Source organism: Anas platyrhynchos, chromosome 2 (assembly GCF_047663525.1).
Source record: "Anas platyrhynchos isolate ZD024472 breed Pekin duck chromosome 2, IASCAAS_PekinDuck_T2T, whole genome shotgun sequence".
In the NCBI taxonomy this organism is placed as follows: domain Eukaryota; kingdom Metazoa; phylum Chordata; class Aves; order Anseriformes; family Anatidae; genus Anas; species Anas platyrhynchos.
The window spans coordinates 77,882,452-77,904,047 of NC_092588.1; the positions used below are offsets into that span (position 1 = coordinate 77,882,452).

A 21,596-nucleotide genomic window follows, 5' to 3' on the forward strand; every position below is an offset into this window, starting at 1 on the left:
CAAAGCAGGTGGAAGCGCTGTTTTATGTATCAGTGTTCGCCTAGCGATGCGTGATAGCGTGGCACCAGTCCCATGTGCTTTAGTTTTAAGGCTGAAATACCAGGCTTTAAAAAGATACGCTTCAAAACTTGACGTGGAAATATCACAGCTAAGTCATGCTTATCCAAAGGATGTATTTCGGCAACTTCAGCTGGGTTAAACTTCACCAACTGTTAGGTGAACCCGGGAAGTCTGTAGTTGTGTACTGTTTTGCAGGGATGGAAACTGTTTTCATAGGTACACGAAACTGCTGTCCTACAACAGCACAAGGTCTAATTATATCTTTCTGGGAAGCCTGCTGAGCACGTGTCCTCTGGCTCACGCGCCCTCTCCTCTTTCTCTGTCCCCTCTGCCCCCCTCTGTGTGTCCCCAAAACCCTTGGCTTTGTGGCAGCAGTCAGAAGGAGCTGCATTCTTCTTCAAATTGTGCAAAAAGTGCTGCTGTGGTACCAGTAATATATTTCCTGCTACCCCAGTAAAAGTTCCTACAAACTTGGGCAGTTGTAAATCCTTCAAAATACCAGGCTGTGCTTGCTCAGGATAAATTTTAGTGGGAGGATTTATCTTTAAGAAGTCCAAAGCACTTGGGCATTAGTTGGAGATTTTCAACAAAAGCATCCACCTATAGTGAAGTTGAAAAAAGTCGGATGTATTTTGTGCTTGGAGGTCATGCAGAAAAAAAATGGCTTGGAAGTCAGCTGTCTGCTGTGTCTTGAGTTTGGGCATTGAAGCATAGGTGGTGTGGGTTTCTTTGATTAGGTACTTAAAGAAAACATACAACAAAACCTCTGGATAGCTGGCTTGTTGGCTTTTTTGTTCTCCTTTTCCATGTTTGTTTGTTTTGTTTTTGTTTTCAGTGACATTTATGTTTTCCAGGTAAGTCCAGTTGCGCCTGCTAAGAATGTAGGGCTTTTGTAGGGATTTCTTCCCATCAGTGGGAAAAATGTATTTTGGAAGACAATTGCTTCTGAGTGTGGCTGGCCAAAGAACGAGAAATTTCTTTATTTTTGCCTCTTCTTCTGAAGTCTTCCAGGATTTTTTTTTTTTATTTTTTTTTTTGTTCCCAGCATTGCCATTTCGAAATTCTTGGTACTTGCACCCAGCTGGCTGTACTGGTCAAAAATGCCAGGTGTTCCCATGAACACTTTATTGATGCTTAAAATGCATTTGGGACTGGGGAGTGTTCTGCCCAGCTGTGAGCTCAGCTGAGAAGCGTTGCTACCCTGAGCCTTGAAGATTAAGTAGATTAAATGCTCTGTCGTTGCCACTGCTGGCAGGAAGGAGAGATGCTGAAAGTGTGCTGGGGCTGGCCCCATGGGTTTTTGTTTTGTTTTCCAGGAATGTCTGTCAGTAAAACCACCCCAATTTTGTGTTGCAGATGGGCTGTTGTGTCTCTCTGGGAATCTTCTCCTGCAGCCTCTTTAGCGTGGCATAACTGCACAGTTATTTCCTGTAGAGCTGAGCATTGTGCCATTTTCTGGGACTTGTACACTTTATTTAACGTTACAAACAAAGCCAGGTTGTCATTTCTGGCCGGGGGCTGAAGTGGGGAGGAGAGGAGCACTGTCCTCGAGGGAAGTCTTGTCACGGTTCCTTCCAGTGGCTGTGACTGTGAGCACTGCCCTGGTTGTTGAGCACTGGGAGAGGCATTAGAGAGAGTATCTTAGGGTAGAACTGACTGTTCTGCTTCTCTGTATTTACTTATTTATTTGTGCATGCACTTTTTTACTGGTAGTGCTTGGTCTGCGCACTTGGAGCTTTTCTTCAAGGACCTGGAGATGGTTTTGCTTTTTGTAATATATATTGTATGAAAAACACCACTTGATTCTTTTTTTTTTATTATTATTGTTTTTGTTTTTATATGTAGCTTTTTTTTTTTTTAATAACTTAGTGGTTCATTTTTTTTTTGGAAAAATACTCTGAGAATGTGAAGGCATCATAAATTTAAACTCTGGCTATACAAGGTACTTACATAGAAACGGAGAGAAAAGATGGATGCTAGCGCTGTGCAGGGAAAACCGCCAGGGTCTGGTTATGAAATGATGAATCGGGAAGGAGAAGAACAAAGAAAGAGACCCATCATATGTGGACCTCTGTGACAAGTGATTGATTCTTATTGCCACTTAGAGATTTCAAAACCGCCATGAAACACACAGGGGGGCATGGGGCTTCTCCCCAGGAGGGATTTGGGGCTGCCCTGTCAGGCTGTGGCGTACATGCCACTTAGAGGCCAGGGATCCCAAAGTGGAGCCTTTTCTCCAAGGGTCAAGATAAACTGACATGCAGCGGATTTTAAATTTGCATTTTAGGTAAAACTTTTGCCTTAACTTCACTACAGATCCTGATTCGCTGCATGAGCCCTGCCCAGACTTCCATCTCTTGCAAGGAAGGTGCAGGATGGTTACATCTTGGGCGCATTAATTTTTGCCATATGTCTTCTGAAGCGTGTTTCAAATAGTCCCCCAGCTTGACTTCTGGTTTGAAGCACAGTGACTCACAGCACGGGTGGTGACTCACTGCGATCAATTAAACATTAGGATCCTGAAGGTGTGACTTCTTAGGCTTTGGCAAAAAGCACTGTCACAACATGAAAAAAACACTTGAGATGCATTGCACATCTGCATAGGTGGCAAATTCTCCACATTGCTGTACTGCCACAGAAAAAAAAGCTTTTTTTTTTGAGATCCCTCTCCATGGTTTGCATAGTGGATTATATTTATAAATATAACCTATCAGCTCTGTATATCACTCTATCAGACCTCTTGCATTAGGAGGCTAGAGGACAGAAAGAAGAGAAAACAGAGGGGTCACTGTAAATTTAGCAGCACCCTTCCTTCAGGCTGGGAGCTGCTAACTCCCAAATGGGACACCCAGGGATTCTGCCAGAGCAGCTACAGGATTTTCTGGTCTCGCTGCTCCTAACACGTTAATCTACCTTTTGTATGAGGTGATAGGGGATTACTGGCTAGACTCTGGCCAAAACAATCTCCTGGTGCAGATTTACTCGGAGTGCCACTTGAGCTGTCAGCAGCACTGCCTGTCCCAGATTGCTGCAAGATGGGAACCTGTGAGGGTTTTCTTTCTGTGTGAAAGCTGAGGCTGAAACCTCAAATCTGTGTTTGGTGCCTGTTTTGTATACCTTGTAGGCTTATGCTAGACTCCAGAATAGTCCTTCAGCTGAAGGCAGCAAGCGGTCAGACACGGGATTTGCAGAGCAATGGACGGTTTTGTTTTCAGAGGGGCTGAGGGGCTGGGCAAGAGCCTTGCAAACAAGCAGACGTGTGGTTCCCAGACAGCTTATCGGAGGGAGCGGGCCTGCTCAGGGCGCTGCTGGAGGGCCTGCTGGGAGTTCAACTTTTCTTCTGCTTTCAAACTCTTGCTCTGTGTGCCAAAGTGGACAACTCGGTGTCTGCCGTGTTGTCCCGGCCTGAAATTTCACAACATGAGGCTCAGGCTCCACCAGCCATGAACCTTCACCTATGTGTGACCCAGCACTGCACGTTCCCTGCCCGGGCTCCACACGAGGGCCAGCAGCGGCTGGCTGTGGAGGTGAACAGGCACCAGGATATATCTGATTTGTTTGCTTTCCTTGTACTTGGATGGCATTACAGCTCCTCTGACTGCAATAATGTGACAATGAGCAACTTGCAGTGCTTGCCTTTTAAAAGTATTTGTGTATAAATACGACTGTTTTTAATATGCTTAATTTCTACCCTACGTTCAAAAGTGATTTCTCACTTCTAATCACTGTACAGACCTTCTGGATTGTGAAAATAAGCCCAGAGCATTTGAAAGCCTGCCTGGAGCTCAGAGGTGCCTCCTGAATTTTGTTTTGATTATGGCTAGCCTGGACAGGTATTTTTCTTGTGAGCTTGAGATTGGTTCTATAATTGTAAATATTAGGAACTGCATTTCTCCCGCTCGCTAAATACTTCCGAGAAGTCAAGAACTTCGGAGAGCAATTCTCATTGCCTTGCTGAGCTGCTTGTTGCAAATAGTCCGTAGCTACTCAGTGGAAAAAACACTCATACCACTCGCTTCTTGTTCCTTAGTACCATTAACCTGTGGCTTGCAGAATGGTGCAGAGGATCAGAAGTGTATGTCCCAACTTCTACAAGTCGGAACAGTGAAGAACTCAAAAATACATTTAATTAAAATGAAAAGCCTGAGCATGAACGTTTGCCGAAAGCCAGCACGTTTCTTTTGGCCTCAGTAGTGCTACACTTCTTGGTGAGATGGTGTGTTCTGGGGAGGATGTCTTCTGTGATGTTGAACCAGATGGATGAGTCAGAGCTGCCTTATTTATGGAAGGGCTGCATGTCACGAAAATACCTAACACTGCAGTGCACCTAATTAAGCTCTTTGAGGGAAGCTCTCTTTTGAAGTTGCACCTGACTTTTTAAAACAAATTGCGTGTTTTAATTCTGCATCTTTGGCCATGAAACTTCAGTGACTGCTGTTGGGACAGCACTACTATTACCTTACATGCACAGCCATTTATTCTGTGAAGTTTCGGTTCTGGAGTAGCTGGCTCTCCAAAGTTAGCTGCACTTACTTGTTCATGAAATGTGTATGGCTCCTGTTGCCACCAATATTTAAACACTTCACAAACCACGAGCAAACACATATTCCACATTTATTCAAGGGTATGATGGTACTATCCACGCTTCACACACAAGAGAGACTAAGTTATATGTCTGAAGGCAATGAGGGTGTTGGGTTTAAGCCAGGAATGCAGCCTGGCTCTCCTGAGGCTCAGTCTGATGTCTAGGAGGAAAACATCTTGGAGGTTAGGGAAGCCTTGCTAGAGACCTTGTTCCTGTTTTTCTCTTGGGAAGGGCGGGCTTCCTGGAATGGTCCATCCATTGTTCCTTTGGACACAAAGGGTGCTTTCGGTATCACAGAGAGCCTTGGTGTGGAGGTTCAGGCCCTGACTGATCTGCAAGCCATGATGGGGGTTGCTGTCCTGCGGCTCTCTGGATTGATGCCAGGACCTGGCTTTTCAGACCTGGCCTGACAAGCCATGCCATTAGTCTTCATCACCTTCCACTGCCTTCGGATGCTTTTCTGAAAACAAAAGCATCTTGATGCTTCGCCGATGGTAGCCTGAAAGTATTCAGCCACTGGTGTCTGTGGTAAAGCAGCTGCTTTTCCTGGTGTCTTCAAGTGGTGCCAAGTAGGCCAATAGCAGAATGTCCTCTCAAGCTGTCTGGCAGCAGGTATCTGGGGCATTACAGTGATATACCACAGTTACATCAGCAATACCAAACCTGGAGATGCTCCCCGAAGCATCTAAACTCAGGTGGCCTGAAGAGGGTGGAGACTTAAGTGTTGAGTATTCCCCTTCTGTCAATAAGGGTCTGATGAAACTCAAATAAATGAGTCTTTTCAAATACTTTTTAGGATCTGGGGCTTGACTCAAGGGGGAAACTGCCATTCCCATGAACTTGTTCTAGGGCTGAAGCTTTCAAGGAGGTCTACACATGTGATAGTATGCTTAACTGCATCTGAGGATAGCTTGATTTATTTTGGTTTATCTGTCTTTCTTCTAGTGGGATCTTGTTTGTGACTCTGCCTGGAAAGTCCACATTGCAAAATTCTCCCTACTGGTAGGATTAATCTTCGGCCACTTAATAACAGGATGTATAGCAGACTGGTAAGTGAAAAATCTTTTAATGCTAGTATAACTGTAAATGAATGCTAGTATTAAATATTGTTTAGATTTTTATCTACTTCATATTCATAAAAAACTTTTGCGTAATGATTTTCATGTTCTGAAAAGAGCACGAACAAATGGTTTAGAACAGTATGTTAATTGCTTGAACCAAGTAATTTGCACCAAGGTAAGTAACAGGAAAATAAGCTATTTGATAGTTGACTTAGTTATTTCCTGCTGATACAGTTTATTACAGCTGTAGTGCTCATACAGAATTAAGTATTTTCTAATTATGTAAGTGGTGCCTTTGGTTAGTGGTTGTTGTTTTTTTTTTGGTTTTTAAATCAGGAGATGAGGCCAAAAGAAATTGAAAGCGGCATTGATTGAATAAAGGAGAACAGTGTAACGTCAATCTTCTGCTTACACAGTCTCATCTAGGGGTGGTAGAATGCTGTTGTTTTTTTGTAAACTTTTCCTTTGTTCTATTTTTAAAGTTCTTGTTAAGCAAATGTGTTGATTGTAGTGTTAAGGAATTGCTGACTTATATGCCACTAATATTGGGGTATTAGATTTAAAAGCACAGAGTGCAGTTCCTTAAATTACAGTAGTAAAAACATTACCAGATGCCCTGGTTGTTCTGAGAGTTCAATTTTTATTTCAAGAGAGTGCCTTGTAGTGCAGAAAAAGGGGAAAAAAATTAATGCCTGACTCAAGCGATTTCAATGGAAACATGCAGCATTTGAAACAATAGCCCTGTGATGCCATCCCAGTCATTTCAGTGGCTTCCACTACAGTTGCCAAAGTTGCTGCTTTAAGTGGCCCCAAGTTAACTCTTTCACCATTCACTAAACCAGGAAAGGAAGGCGTCACTCGCGCTTTTTAAGATTTCCGTAATAGGCAAACCTGTCAGTCAATGGGCAGAGAAGAGGCCCCCTGCAGCTATGCAGTAATGCGTCTGGAACTTTTGTAGCAAAATTACATCTCAGTTCTCGAGTAGTCATTAAAAGTTTTCAGGCAAGTGGGGAGTCATGACTTTTCGGTGAAGTAGGGATCATGCATGATGAAATACAATTGAAATTGATTAAAACACTGCAGTAGAACAGGGCTGTAACAGTGTGTAGAAAGTGTAGCAGGGAACTGAATGAGGGATCTCTTGGTTTTCCTAAAAAGGAATCCATGTGGAGAAAGCAGACTTATTGCCAAGTTAGGGAAATGCTGCTGTAATTGACAAATAAGTCACAAATAAGTGAACATCTTGTTGCCTAAGGCACTGTCTTCAAGAGTGAGATGCAGTAAGCGGTTTAATAGCTCTCTGCCACCAAAAGGAGGAGCATCCTGTGCTCCCATCTATTTCTTTCCCCATTTTGTAGCTTGCTCTGCCACATGTGCTTGTTGAACCCTCTCACAGGCTGCTAGATGTATTTGGGGCTGCTAAAAGAGGACCTAAACAAGGATTTACTTTACAATTTAATCACAGTTTGAGTTTCCTTTAAGATGGAGGGTGGTGTGGAAAAACAGATACAAAGGGGATTGTACTTGTAAAATTAAAAAAAAAATAAATTAAAAACTATGTCAGTCCAAAACAAGAGCAGGCAAGATTGGGCAGATTAATACATTAAAGTGTTACAATCTTTAAAAATCCTGTTTTCATTTAATTTCATATCACTATCCAGTGTAGGTAATCAGAAGAGGCTTTGGGGCACTTTTATTTTTTATTTTTGAGCCAGTAGGGTTTGGGGCTTTATTTTTCCTTTTTGAACGGTTTTTAAAGCTGCATGTTATCAGGACGTAATGTGCATTAAGACAATTAGCTTATGCAAACTGGTCTGTGGTCTGTTCAAAATACGGTAGGTGTGTACACGTATACCTAGGTAGCTCTGTTGCAAATCTATAGGAAAAAGTCTGCAAACACGTATTTTTACTCAAAGCCTGAGTAAGTTACTTGTTTGACAGGCAGAGCACTGCTGGCACTTTTGCTTGCTCTGGTCAGGGTGGCAGAGAGGTCTGTGGAAGGGTCTTGGTGGCCATGTGGCATCCTGCTGAGCAAACCTCTGCTTCTCACTGCCCAGTCCAGCCCTGCTTTGCAACTGCCCTGGTACTCCTTGGAGCCTTTGTGCCAATTCAAGTCCCAAAACCAAGAGAAAAGCTGCAAAGAATGGTACAGGAAGAACAATTTGATCAGCTGAAGGAGCAGAGCTTAGTCTTCTCAGGGTGGCAAGGTGCATACTTAGGAGCATGGGTCTTGTCCTCAAAGCATTTGCCTTTCATCTGCATCTCTAGATGCATTTGCACGTAGTGCTGTGTGGGTTACAGGTTCTCCAGAAGCCTGTGGATGTTTGTATCCCTATTTGTTTACCTGTGCAGGCAAAAGTCTGCATCTGATACAGCTAATAGTATGCAGCGTAGGCTGAGACTGTTGTGGCACAGAAATCTCCCTCTGGAATAGCACGGATGGCAGCAGCTAGTATCCTGGGGCTGTTTTACAAGGGAGATTGTGTATGTTTTAATTTCTCACAAGCATTGCCACGTAGTGTTAGTCAGATAACTCTGTCTACACATAAAAGGATTTTAGATACTCTGAGACAACATCCTGTCAAAACACTGCTGGATCACCAACCGTGTGGCTGATAGCTGCCCTGGAGTTTTGATTTCTGAGAAAAACCATCCCTGGGTGAGGAGGGATGCTAGGTTTGTCTCTGGGAGGAGGTACTGGAGGGCTTGCCTGGCCTGAGAGGGCTTTCACAAGCCCAGGAGGATCTCCTGATTCTTCGTTAGCAGCAAACATTAATTTGCATAATTTGTATAATGGCAGAAGAAATTCCAAGCCCTAATGATGCATAACCTCGAGTAAAGAGAGGGGGAGGAAGGGGGCTGATGTCTGTGAAGCAGTGGGGCCTTTTTTAATCAACATCAGGAAATGGCAGGTCAGGCTTGTGATGAGAATTAAGTTCCTAATTCTGAGTGCTGGCATTAATGCCTTTCATCCACAAAATGCTTCCACAAATACTAATTAGTATGAATTACAGCTTGACTGTTATGAAAATAGGGATGTGGAAGCCTGCGCAGATCCCTGATAAGAGCTTGCAGTTTTTGTGTTCAAGGTTTGGTATGAGGTAATTCCCCTCTGTGTCCAAGTGCCGTGCACCCTATAAATACACCATGTGAAGCCCAGGCAGCGGTAGCTACCTCAGTGTCCAGCGTGTTCCTGGCACGTTGCGTATCACTGAGGAAATAACGCTGTGTTCCCACCCCGAGTGGTGCAGCGAGCAAGGCTCATCCTCTACGGGCTGGGTTTGTGAGGAACCTTCTGCCCTGACCTCGCTGCCTCCAGCTTGCCACTTAGTACTTGCTGTTTTGAAAACACCCAGTGCTTGATGCCAACAAGCTGAGTTTTGGTGAGGTGCCCCACAGCTGATGCTGCCGCTGGAAAAACATGTCCTCATCCAAAGGAGCCTCCAGCATCATCATCTGAGGTATGACTTGAAAAAAGTGTAGGTGATGATGCACATACCGGTGTGGTTTTCCAGTTTTCCCAAAAGCATCAAAAATGATGTCTCCTTTCCAGCCCTTTGCCTCCTAATTCATTGTTCCTATTCCGTTTTAAGTGAAGCAAAATCCAAATTTTTAATTGTGAATGCCTATGTATATAATGCATTTTACAGCCGCTGGTGACAGTCTGCTGAAATAATTGAATAGAAATGCTGCGGTATGTGAAACTGGATTAGGTTGTGAGGTTTAAATGTTCTTTATTGTGCTGACATTCAACCTGATGGCTGGCTTGCAGCTGACAGACTGCTTTGAATAGGTCTGTGAAAGCTGCCTACGAAAAGCAAGTTCATATATTCTTTGTGGAAGTGGCATATGGAGCTGGCTGAAAGGAATCCTCGGTTCCACTGGAAATCTTGTGGGAGTTGACAAGTTGAAATTTTGGAAATCTCCACATAACGATCCAATTCTTGCTTAAAAATAGCAGCGTGCTCTGGTGCTTCAGATCATCTGTGTTGCGCAGGAAGAGGAGGGGGGGGGGAAAGGGGAATGATAAACACGGAGCATGTGAGATATGCAAAAGCCTCATATTCCTTTTACATAAGAGCCCAACTGTGCAGCAGGTGCCCCGCGTTCGGGGGCACTGTAATTCCTCTTCTCATCGATGCCACCCCAGCACGTGCAGCTGTGGCTTGCAGCTGAAAATCCTTCCTGCCAAGGAGGGCTGCAAATCCTCATGCCCACACTGCCACTGGTCGATGCAGTGCATTTTTTATTCTCGTTGTTGTTTTTCTCCTCCAGTCGGGCTCATTTTGTGGGTCTCTACAGCTGCTATGGGGATCTGAGGGGAATGCACTGCTTTCCTACAAGCATTGCTGTCAGCTCTGTGAGGCTCAGGGAAGTGGCACAAACCCTGTTTTACACTTTGTCCCTGTTTGTTAGGCTTATCCTTAATAACAAGGCAAAAAAAAGTTGTTTTTTTTTGAGTGTGCTCGTCTTGCAGATCAGGCTGGTAAGCACATGTCTATTGGGTAGAGGAGAGCTCTGCAGTAAGCTTTGTGGCTGTAGGCTGTGAAGAAATAATAATATAGCGTATCATTTAACATATAATGTCATACACCCATCTCTGCTGCTACAGAAAGCTCTGAGAAGTTGTTATTAATCTTCAAGATACTTGTTTGTGGTCCTGCTGTAGTTCTTAGACGTTTCCTTGTTCACCGTTGGTGTTTTGCAGTTGATGTCAAGCAGTAACAGAAATTGATGCTAAACAGTAATAAATCATATGCTGGCCCTGCATAATCCCACCTGAAATGAACTTGTCAATGCAAAGCTGAGTGAGGAATTAAGTGTTTTTTAGTTAAAAATTTAAAAATAAATAAATAAAAATGGAACAAGCTTTAAAATGGGTGGCAATATTTGGAAGGGATTGCATGACTCGTGCCCCTCTTTGTAATGCTGGAGCGTTGTGTCTGTCCTGGCTTTTAACACCGTTTCCTCCTTATTTTTAGGGTAGGTCGACGGCCCGTACTGCTCTTCTCTGTCATATTCATTTTGGTATTTGGACTGACTGTGGCACTCTCAGTGAACGTGACAATGTTCAGCACACTCAGGTTTTTTGAGGGGTTTTGCCTGGCTGGAATAGTCCTCTCCCTGTACGCACTGCGTGAGTATGCCTTCATCACCCATCCCAATGTGTATTTACTGAGTATGTTGCTTGCTGTTCCGGGGCTTCCTGCTTTCCTCCAAGCAAACAAAAGCAGAATTGTTTGCACTGAGAAAACTGTAGCCTGAGTTTCAGTGACCAAGTAGGGATTTTTGCAGCTATCTCTTGCTACAGAGCAGTCTGTGAAGCAGTTTGAGGGACTGTTTAAAAGAAAATTATAAAGTGTGGGGGGGTATTGTTTGCTGTTACGTAAACCTAGAAATCATCTGAGTCATGGCTGTAACGGTTGTGGATTTCACTATGCAGTACTGAGCTCAGTAGGAAACTCCCTGCTTTCCCTGTCTCTAGCTGTACGTATTCTGGCACTATTTCAGAAATTTTCCTGTTAACTGAGGCCAAGAAGCCCCTTGTCCCTGCGTTTGATCATAAAGTACATCAAAAGCATACGAGAAGAGAAGGCTGAAGTCATTTTATCAGGGCTTCTTGTTTCTTTGTTGTTCTTTTTTTGATTGTTTCAAGGTGGGGGGGCTAGGGGGGAACAACCGAGAGAAACTTGAAGGAAATCTTACGAGAAATGTCTTTGTGATCATAGCATTTTGGGGGAGATGCCTGGTAAATTTGTCGCCAAAACATTTGGAAGCCCCTTCTGGAGGCCTTGCCCTCAGGGGGTCCATGTGCAGTGCCACCAGCCCTGTCTGTGTCACTTGGATGGGCTCCAGGGAGCTGTGTCTGCTCACGCTTCCTTTGCTGTTTGTGATTAACAGGTAGCCGAGGAAAATACAACATTTCCCCCTTTTTATTACGGCTCTGGAGAAGTATTACCTAAATATATCCTGGGACTTGCTGTACAGATCTTCATAAAATTTTATTCACTTCCTACTGTATCTGGTATCTAGCCCATCAGGATTTAGCACTGTATCCTTACTCTGCATGGAGCGCCTTCTACTATTAAGCCCTTGTGGAGCTTAATATTTGTATTTGTTTTGGTTTTAGACTGCTCAGAGGGGAAAGCAGCCTGACTAGAATACACAAGGGCTTGCTCTGTATTGTGCTTCTTCATAGTAGATAGGCTTACTTTTTTTCTTCCCCCTCCTTGTCTTTGGTCATGTAACCTCTAGCAAGAATTTTTCATCAAAAAGTAAGGCTACTACTGAAGACACATCTTTTTTTTTTTTTTCTCCTTTTATTATTTTTTTCCCCATTGTAGAAAATGGTAGCAAAACTTGCTTATCCATTTCACTTAGTGGCCCTAGAGATCTTAGTAGAGTGGAAGAAACTGAAGCAGAGCAGGTTGTTGTTGAAGCAGAACTAGCATCAAACCTCCTCCCTGCTGGCCTGCTGCACAGTCAACTCCAAATGCTGATCATGGTCTGGGCCATGAAGAAAGATCTTCCCCTGCTAGGGCAGCCATTACGTGTGGATATTCAGCAGGAGCTTAAGCTAGTTGGGATTTTCCACTGCCCAATGGAGTATATTTGTCCTGGTTGGTTGGTCAGTTGGTTGTTTTTTCTTGTTATTTTTAAGGCATCTAAGCAAAAGGTTCGTTGTGGACTTTTGTAGACCTGAGAGACAGTGCATGTGTCACTGAAGAGTAGCCCAACAGTAGTTTGTTCAGCAAACAGGAGATGCTGGTTAGTCCATGCTCTGCTTCATTCAGATCAAGGACTTGAATCTGATTTCCCCCGCGTAATTGAAATGTTTGCTGTATCTGCTGTATGTGTGTATCCACTGCAAGCAGGCATCTGTCTGCATAGGCAACGTTCAAATAGAGTTAGTAGGTGTTAGGAGAGATGTGTGAAATTAGCTGCGGCATGAACATCAGTGCAATTTTATAGAAGTGAGAAAAAAAAAAATCTCCCTGCACCCCTGGGAGATCTTCTGGCTAGGGAGGTGAGGGGAGTGGGAATTTCTGTATTAAATATTATCATTAAAAAAATAAGAAGTGTTGTCATCTTGGTGTAGAGTAATGGGAAAGAATTAATCCCTAGAGCCTTAAGAGAATGGGAGGAACATGATTTTTTGTTGTTTTTGTTACTTTTTCTTTGGTTTTCTTTTTTACTCATTAGTAGGCATAATTTGTTAGGCGTTCTCTGAATTTCGGATTGTTTTTTTCTGTTTCTGCCAGAGCCTATGCCGCTCTATTGCACTCCTCTGTGGAGTCATCGTCTATTTCATGGCCCCTATTTCCTTGCTGTTAATGGTCTTGATTTCTTCCACCGGAGCTTCGTGTCCCCAGAATTCCCACTTGGCTGCCCCAAGCAGAACAATAGAAAATGGAAAGTTTGATCGGCTAGAAAGAGCCATTAGCTGAAGTTTTCAAAGCTACTGTGCAGAATCAAACTCTATAGGCCTGTATAGCCTGCAAAGGTAACAAGCCTGCCACAGGGATCCTCTTACACTCTGTCAGGCTTGCTAGTTATGCTTGGATTTATGGCCTGCCTCACGGAAATTGTAAATAACCGTCCTGGATGCTTTGGGAGTGGGAATAGCACCAAAGTGCTGCCTTTAAAACACAGAGCTGCTGAGCTTGAGTTGCCCTCACCGCTCACACCACGCTCTTTTCAACAGCCTGACGTGGTTTTCCTACAGGTTTGTGCCAGCATGCAGGGTGAGCCCTGCGACAAGCATTGCTTTTGGTGCCTCTCTGCAGTCTGGTTTCAGGGTTGCCGTGAGCTGGCTTCTTGTGGAGGCTGTAGCGAGGAGGGTGTTGGCCTCTTTTCTCAGGCAACAAGTGTTGGGACACGAGGAAATGGCCTCAAGCTGTGCAGTGGGAGGTTTAGGTTGGGTATGAGGAAGAATTTCTTCATGGAGAGAGTGGTCAGGCATTGGGATGGGGCACCCAAGAAGATGTTGGCATCCCCATCCATGGAGGTATTTAAGAGACGTGTGGATGGGATGCTTAGGGACATGGTTTAGTGGTGGACTTGGTAGTGTTAAGTGATGGTTGGACTTGACGACCTTAAGGGTCTTCTCCAACCTAAATGATTCTGTGACTCTGTACAGAGAGCTGGAGCTGCCTGGGCCTTTGCTAAAGGAACCACTTTTGATGCTGATTCATTAAGCTGAAAAGTTTTTCTGCAGTTGTTTTAGTTTTGGCAAAAGCTTTTGCTGGAGAGGTTTTTCGGGTACAACTGGTGAACTTGCAGGAAGAGCCAGGCTTTGCAGAGGTGGTGGCACTTGCTACGAAGGGGGAAGCAGAGGGGAAACGAACCTGGGAACCTCTTCCTGGTGCTGTGGTCATTGAATCCTCTCTTTGTGAGAACGAAAGGGAGGTGCTCCTTTTCCCGAGCAGTGCCACGTGTGCCTGAGCAATGCCTCAGCAGGCACCTGGGAGCTTTTACAGCAGGTAAAGGAGCACCGCTTCCCGCGAACAGCCCCGCTCGCTGGCCGCAAGCCCTGTGGGACAAAGTACGCTTGGCAGATGTGGAAATCGCTGCCCTGGCCAGATGCTGTGCCTTCCCTTGGGCTGGATTTCACAACCCGGCGGGGCTGCAAGCAGGAATTCCCCCCACCCACGCTGCTCCAGTGCTGCCTCCGAGGCCGTGCTGGTGTCAGCATTAGTCTGGGAAGCCGTCCCCGTGGGGGGCAAAGGGTGCTGCTGTCAGCAGGATGCACCCTCTGGTCTCATCTCTCCTGCCTTGGGCTGGGTTCCTGCTGTCCCTCATGCCACCAGGGCCTGGGGGAGCACGACTTGTTTCCTGGAGCAGAGGCTGTGATGACGGCACAAGCCGCAGCGCGGGTTTGCACACAATTGCGGGCTGCTCAGCTGTTTCACGGGTGACTGGGCTGCAGATTAGGCTGCGAAATTGCAAAGTCTAGACTTGAGTGGAGCAATAAATAGGCTCTGAGAATCGCTGCACGGAGAGGGAGACAGCACCTCAGGTTGGAGCGAGGAAGCAGGGGTGTCCCTCCAGCACGTAGCAGCAGGATGAGTTGGCGTGGTGTTTTCTCCCTTTCACTGCTAGAAGAAAAAAGGTAGGAATGCTGTGCAAAATAATAGCCTGTGTTTTGAAAGGCTGGAGAACTCTGGCAAAGGTTTCCAGGCTGGGTAAGATGTCCAGCTGTGATGTATCTTTCTCTTTTCTAGCTAGGTCGACCTAACCTGTTACTCCTGTAAATTACACAGGCACTGACCTGAGAGAGGCTCAATGTGATTTCTTAAGCCTTTTTTTTTTTAAAATGTTTATTCTGTAAAGCTAGAGCAGCATGCTATAGAAAGCTTTCTAAAGCTGAAGGAAGCCTAGGGACATTGGATTGTGGTAATGTCAGATTTGTAAAATAAATTTGCATCTAATGAGCAGTTAGACAGTGAGAGTTGCCTTTTTTTTTTTTTTTTTCTTTTTCCTTTTTCTTTTTCTTTTTTCTTTTTTTCCCACCTCCTCCCACCCAGAAGCATATAGGCACAGGTATCCTGGAGCATCCCAGGTGTGCAGCCGCCATGTCCCTTGGAGTTAGTGGTGTAAGCAGTGGAGTTGCTCCATTTTATTCTCCACTTTCCCCTCCGGAGTCTTCAGCAGCCAACGTGGCCCTGTCCAGGCAAGGCAGGTGAAATCCTGCAATCCTCACGCTCTGAATCTGTTTGGTGCAACCCGAACCAGCCAAATAAATAACTCTGTAATGCCTTCCTCAAACCGGAGGACGTGGAAGGCATCTGACTGCGTTCCAGTGCCTTGACATGTGCTTTCGTTCTGCAGTAACACGCAGTTCTCTCGGCTGACACTTGGGTGACAAGATCAAGGTTGTTAAGCCACCTACCTTCTGTTTATGTAACCAGCCTTCTGCTCTGAGTCATCCCGTGCAGGTCCGGGAGGAGGGATCACAGACAGATCAAGTGCACGAAAATCTTTCTGAATCCCTCCAAAGTGGCCATTAATTGCTAAATCACACAATCTCAGGTATGGGGCTCTTTGAAGAGCAGCTAGGGATCGTGCTGATACGAGGTGGGATGTGAGTTTCTGGAAAGCGCAGCTCTCTGTTTGTACTAGCTTTGTGCAAGAACTGTTAAACAAAACAACGTGAAGGAGGAACACTACAGCTGCTCAAAAAAAGGTCTGTGCATGCCTTTTATTGAATGCCTGGGGGGTTCATTTATGCAGGAGTGGAAGAGGTTGCTAGAACTGCAGCACTCCCCATATAAATATCTTCCTTGCTTCCTCCCACATTGATCCTACCGAAGGAAGCAAACTGTGACTCCTCACGTAATTTGTTGGCTTCCATTTCTCCACATTTCCTTCCCTTTTTCTCCTGGTCAGAGCTCTTCTAGAGACACGGTGTCTACCCTTGGAGCACTGGCTGGCATGTTTATTTTAACCCCTACAGACTGTTTTCCAGGGCAGAGGTGCCCTTGGAGCGTTATGAATATGTTGTCCCAGATCACGAAAAAAAGCCATGCAATTTGAGGCAGCCAATTTGAAATAAATTTGTGCAGCCTTCAAGTATGCCGAAGGGGAATAAAACCAGGATCTTTCTAAAGCTCCTTGGGAGGTTAGAAGGTGTTCAGTTAATGCAGAGATTGCAACAGGATCTGATTTTAATCATTTTTTCCATTTCAGTTGCTGAAAATCCTGTGTGTTGTCAGTGTGACCAAAAAGCCCAAGGAATTAATTTTTATTTGAGGTACTTCTTGTATGATTGGTCAACTGGGAATGCAATTAAGATGCAACGCGGCTGTTAAAATACTTGTGATGATGGCAATCAGATGAGATTAGAGCACACTTGCGATTTCCCCAGCTCAAAATACAGCTTACATTTACAGTGTAAAGTGTGTCTGCCTTTTAATTGTTCCAAACCAGCTCCAGCAGTTGGGTATGCTCTCTCTGAGAAATCCTACCTTCTGTCATGCAAATGCTTGGAACTGTAACTTTTTGTGCTTGTAATGACAGTTCTAGGGATTATTTTTTTTTCTTTTTATTGTTTAATTTGAGTAATGGCACATCGACTTAGACCTGCGCCAGAGGGATGAGCTTGCTGCCACTGGAAGAAAATGGAATCGTGCAACCATAGATTTAGACTAAGAGAGAGGGGGTGTTTAGGATGGATATATAGTTAAATCCAGAAAGTTGCCTTTTATTTGTAGCTCTCTTACTCAGCTGAAGTGGTGTTAAAGTGCCAATTGTTAACATGTCTGTTGCCACCTGCCTCTTCTTGGCGGCGTCAGGCAGCTGCTAAAGGGCTTTTCCGTGCTGCATTGATTGAAGCCACTGGTGTGAGCTGCAGAGGGTTGGTGGTAACAAAAGCGTCTGATGCTGCATGTGTGTGTGTCTGTGCAAGCCCTGTCCGTGGAGGCTGCCACAGCCATCCAGCCATGGGTCTTGTATCGTGCAGAGCCCTGTTGCAAATCTGCAGCCCCTGGAGAGCCAGGCTCAGCTGGCAGGAGGAGAGCTCACCCACCGAGCTCTGAGCACTGCCTGGGCTCCAGCTGCTCTGCTTGTGTTGGTTGGTACACTGCAATGTCCAGTTGCAGAGGGTTGGTAGATCAGTGGTACTGCTGCATGTCCGATGTTGTTGTGGCTTTGTGGTTAGTCCTGTCCTTCTGTGATCTGAGAAGTTATGTTTCTTCTCTGGGAAATGCAAGTGGATCACAGACAGGGATATGAAAGTTTTGTCAGCCGTGATTTGTATTTATTTATTCTTTTTCCTGGCAGGAAACTGAATTTTCTACAGAGAGCATCTCTTGCTGAAGCCATGCATATTCTGCTAAGGCTGTTGGCTCACTGAGTTTTAGCTCTCCCATTCCCTTGGCTGAGACCAGTGTCCTTGCACCCTGCAGACCTTGTAAGCTGGCAGAGCTAGTGCTGGAAATGAGACGGGCAGCAACCAGCTCAGGAGCTGCCCTTGAGGCAGTCAGCGTACAGGCTTGCTTTTTTTTTTTCCTCAGCTGCTTCTTGCAGTGAGGCATAGGCATGTGCACATTCCTCAGCTACTTTCTCCTGCAAAAGGAGGAACTCATAGGTTCACAAATCACCTGTGAATGAATGAGTAGTGCTTTGCTTCCCTTTCCTGCCTGTTCTTACAGACTTGGCAAGCCAAACTGCAGTGGCAACAGGATGTGCACAGAAGGAAAAACACATGTATGCGGAAGGTGGATTTAAAAGTTACCTGCAGTGACTTGAATATTGAAGTCCAGCAACAAATGTCAGCACACAAATTCAAATAAATATTTATGGACCTTTCAAGAGGAACCATGATTGAACAAGGCTAGCCAAGTTTCCATCCCCAGCCATGTAGACATGACTCCTATCTTCTCACTTACGAATAACATGACCCTGTGGGATTTTTTACTAGTTCGACTTAATTAATTTTCATTCGAAGCATGAAAATTGTAGGCAGCGCTCATTGTGGTATTTCTAAAAATGCACGTTATTTAGTCAGGTATAATAAAAACTTATGTTTTTGTTTTAATTCTTGGTTTTATTTGTATGATTAAATTCTGTAGGCTGGCAGCACAATATACCAATGCTCGTATCACTCGCTTTTATTTTTTAAAGACAACTACTCAGTGTTGCACTGCAGTGAATTTGTTTATAAATTACATGCTGCAATTACTGATGGACCTGAAAGTAACGAGCTATGATTTTGTCTTTCGAGAACGTCTGGTCCCTTCTTAAATGAATTGTACATACAGTTGTGTGTTTTTTAGAGATAAGTTTCGGCACAAGTGCTTGTTATTAGCTTGAAAACTTGTTTGCTCACATTCCTTGAATTCTGGAATTGGTATGAATTGAGAGGTGAAATCAGTTTGCTGGAATCTGATGAGTGATGCACAAATCTCTGCAAGAACACCTTCAGTTTCACATACCTGAACTGTATGCCCCGTCTAGGCACCCGGTATGGAATCTCTGAGACATAAGTAATCTTGAGCTTAGTCTTAGTTGGGTGATACAAAGCAGGTGGTCTCCTGGAGAAAAGGGGTGTTTGAAGAAGGCGACTTGGCTTGGGAATGTGTCCGTCTCCTTTTGAAGGGTTTCTGTGCTGAACTGGGGGAGGGAACATGGTCCTGTGTTTGCTTCAGAAGTTCTGGATCTGCGTTCCCCAGCCTCTGCAGGTGATATCCCCATCTCCTGGGTCCCCAGCATCTCTGTCCAGCTTGTGTTTACAGGAATTCAGAGCAGATAAACTATAAGCCCCAGTCCTCTCCTGCACAGTCAGGCACTGGAGTGCAAATACATCTCCATTAGTGGCTTACCTCACATAATCAATATGTTCAGTTATGGACGTGCATTTCATTCTGGTGCTGTGTAGCATCTGAGGAGGGCAGTCGCTGGCAGAAGCAGCAGCGAAGCACAGGGTTCGTGCATGCCCTCGCAGCCGAGGGCCTTGGTGTCGTGGAAGAAGGCAAACTCTGCCTGAGTGCTGTGATTAACGATCATCTGTTAGAAATACAGGCTGGGAGACCTGCGTGCCCCAGCACTGAGGCACGGGTAAGTTGCTTTGTGTGTTGTCTGCTGTCTGAACATCCAGACCAATTGTGTGCAGAAACGAGGAGGGTGTTTTCTCTGCGAGGCAGTCAGTTCAATAGATGCTTAAGCTCATGGACCAGGGATCGTTGGTTAAAATAAACAGATTAATAAATCCCTTGAGTTTCTTGCTTGATGGGGAGCTGCTGTCCAGAAGGAGCACAGCGCTTGGCAAGGGCCTCTTGAAGTCGCGGGGCTGCTCGCACCCAGGTTTCAGCGCTGTGCTGGCAGGCAGCATAGCCATCTCCTGGGTATGCAGCCATTCATCCTCAGAGCGTTTCGTTTGCAGCTTTATAAGCAAAGGCAGAAGGAAGAAAAACAACAAAAATATACAGGAAGCAAAAGCAATTGGGGGGGGGGGAGAGGAAAGCAATATATGAGAAGAATTTTTTTTATTGTGGACTGACGGCAAGGAGGAAAAACAAGAACAATTTAAAAGGGCTGTATAATGGTGGAAGTAGCTTGTATGTTGAAATTGCAACCAGCGTTCGTAATAAAATCCCATTTTGGTTTCCTTTATAGCTCTGGCTTTGGAAAAGGGGGTTTTGTCTGGAACTTGACTGACTTGTTTTTCGAGACAAAACCAAATTTGTGTTTCTAGGAAGCTGGAAGAAAATTAATTAAAGAGCCTTTGATTTATAGACCCATTAAAATTAACTCTGCTTTGAAAGTCAAAGAAATAAATAAAGCTGCCAGTGTTAGTCATCTGTTGGAAAAAATGGCTTCTCATGTATATGTACGGTAGAGAAACCCAATTACTGCACTTGAATGCATTGGAATTCGGACAGGGGAAGCTTTGATTATATGAACCTTGACTCTGCCCATGTTAGTCTTTTCAGATGTCAATGTGAGTTCAGAGTTGTGAATCAGCCTGAAGCATTGTCCCATCCTTGCTTGCTTACTTGTTAGTGTCTGTGATATGTCTGAAGAAAAGACACAAAGTTCAATTTGCATCTTGTAAACGTTTAACCTGATGGATTTGATTTTTCAAGGAGACAAACTTCACCCTTCTTGACTCAGTATTGCATTTCAATAAAATAAGTATACATGCAGCTGCTTTTCTTCCCTTCCTGACCTTTTAGTCGTCTTCTCTGGCTGAGGTTAGGTGCTTCTTGAGGGCCTGGGGACAGTGTGGAAGAGCAGCAAACAAGAATAGCCAACGCATGACCCGAAGAGGAAAATAAAGTAAAAAGAATACATAGCACGCGCAGCAGCTGCTTCTTCTCTCTTCCTCTTGATAAGAGGGAATGTGACATACTTTTCTGCTCCCATCCAAGGAAGAGTAATAGCAACAATTACAGATTTTGTCTCCTAGCTATTTCAGAAACAAAAACACAGCCAGGCGAAGCTGTGTGTTGTGCTGGGCTCTGCAGATCTGGGTGGCACTGCCCTGCCGGGGCTGTACCCTGCTCAGATCCAGCCTTGGGGCTTTTAGTGCCTCGAGGGACTTGCATGGGACTAGTGCCTTTTCCTGCTAGGACAACTTTGTATGCAAAGTCAGTTCTGATGAAGAGGTGTCTATTTGTTCATAGCGTTCATCCCTCCTTCTGGCCATGGATGTGTGACCTGCTTGCCCAGTACCACTCAGCTGCACCACGGCTCTGTGTAAAGCAGATGCCATACTTAACAGAAGTGATTTTTTCTGAGAAATAACCCACTTGCCTAACAAAGCGGGGGCTTTTTATATAGAAGATAGACAGATCTGCTTCCTGCTCTGGTTCCTGGAATTAACTAAAATATCAAAACATCAAAATAACACAATGGGTTGAAGCTTTCACCATGCTTTTGGAGGGAGATGCAGATTCAGCCTGCTGTAGATGCAGTTTCATAGCTCTGACTGGTGGCTTGTAAATGAATTGATTTGCACACACTTATTGCAGAAACCTGAGGTCAGGAAATTCTCTTGGTGAAAGCAGCTTAGGCTGTTATAAGTCACTGTGAAGTTACAAGTCACCGTGCCTTTACTCAGCATGGGTCATTCTGGAACATGGGATTTAAAATGCCTTTCTTACAGGCTCTTTAGAGATTAGACTCTGTTTAATTGCAGCTTGGCAGAGACAGCAGGTTTAATGTGTTCAGAGACGTATGCCTCGGACAGGTTGATGTTTCTTCCCAAGATAGCTGTCTGCTTGCAGTAGTAGCAGATGGAAGTCCTTCCGTGTCTTCTGGGCACTGACTAATGTGCATTGGAAAGGGTGGATAAACAGCAGAGAAAATGATTCCTAAAAAAAAATAATAATAGGGATCTGTATGGCTTTGTTTAACTATATTTACTTCATCACTTGGAGTGAGGACGC

At 44.6% G+C, this 21,596-nt stretch overlaps 1 protein-coding gene across 2 annotated transcripts in view; it reads left to right on the forward strand.

Moving 5' to 3' along the window:
- SLC22A23 (solute carrier family 22 member 23) overlaps positions 1–21,596 on the forward strand; it is a 94,815-nt gene that overhangs the window by 10,300 nt on the left and 62,919 nt on the right. For both annotated transcript variants that reach the window (XM_038174184.2, XM_027451709.3), the window contains exons 2-3: positions 5,591–5,694; positions 10,689–10,843. In XM_038174184.2, the coding sequence (XP_038030112.1) occupies positions 5,591–5,694; positions 10,689–10,843 (259 nt within the window). The remainder of the gene's footprint in view (positions 1–5,590; positions 5,695–10,688; positions 10,844–21,596) is intronic.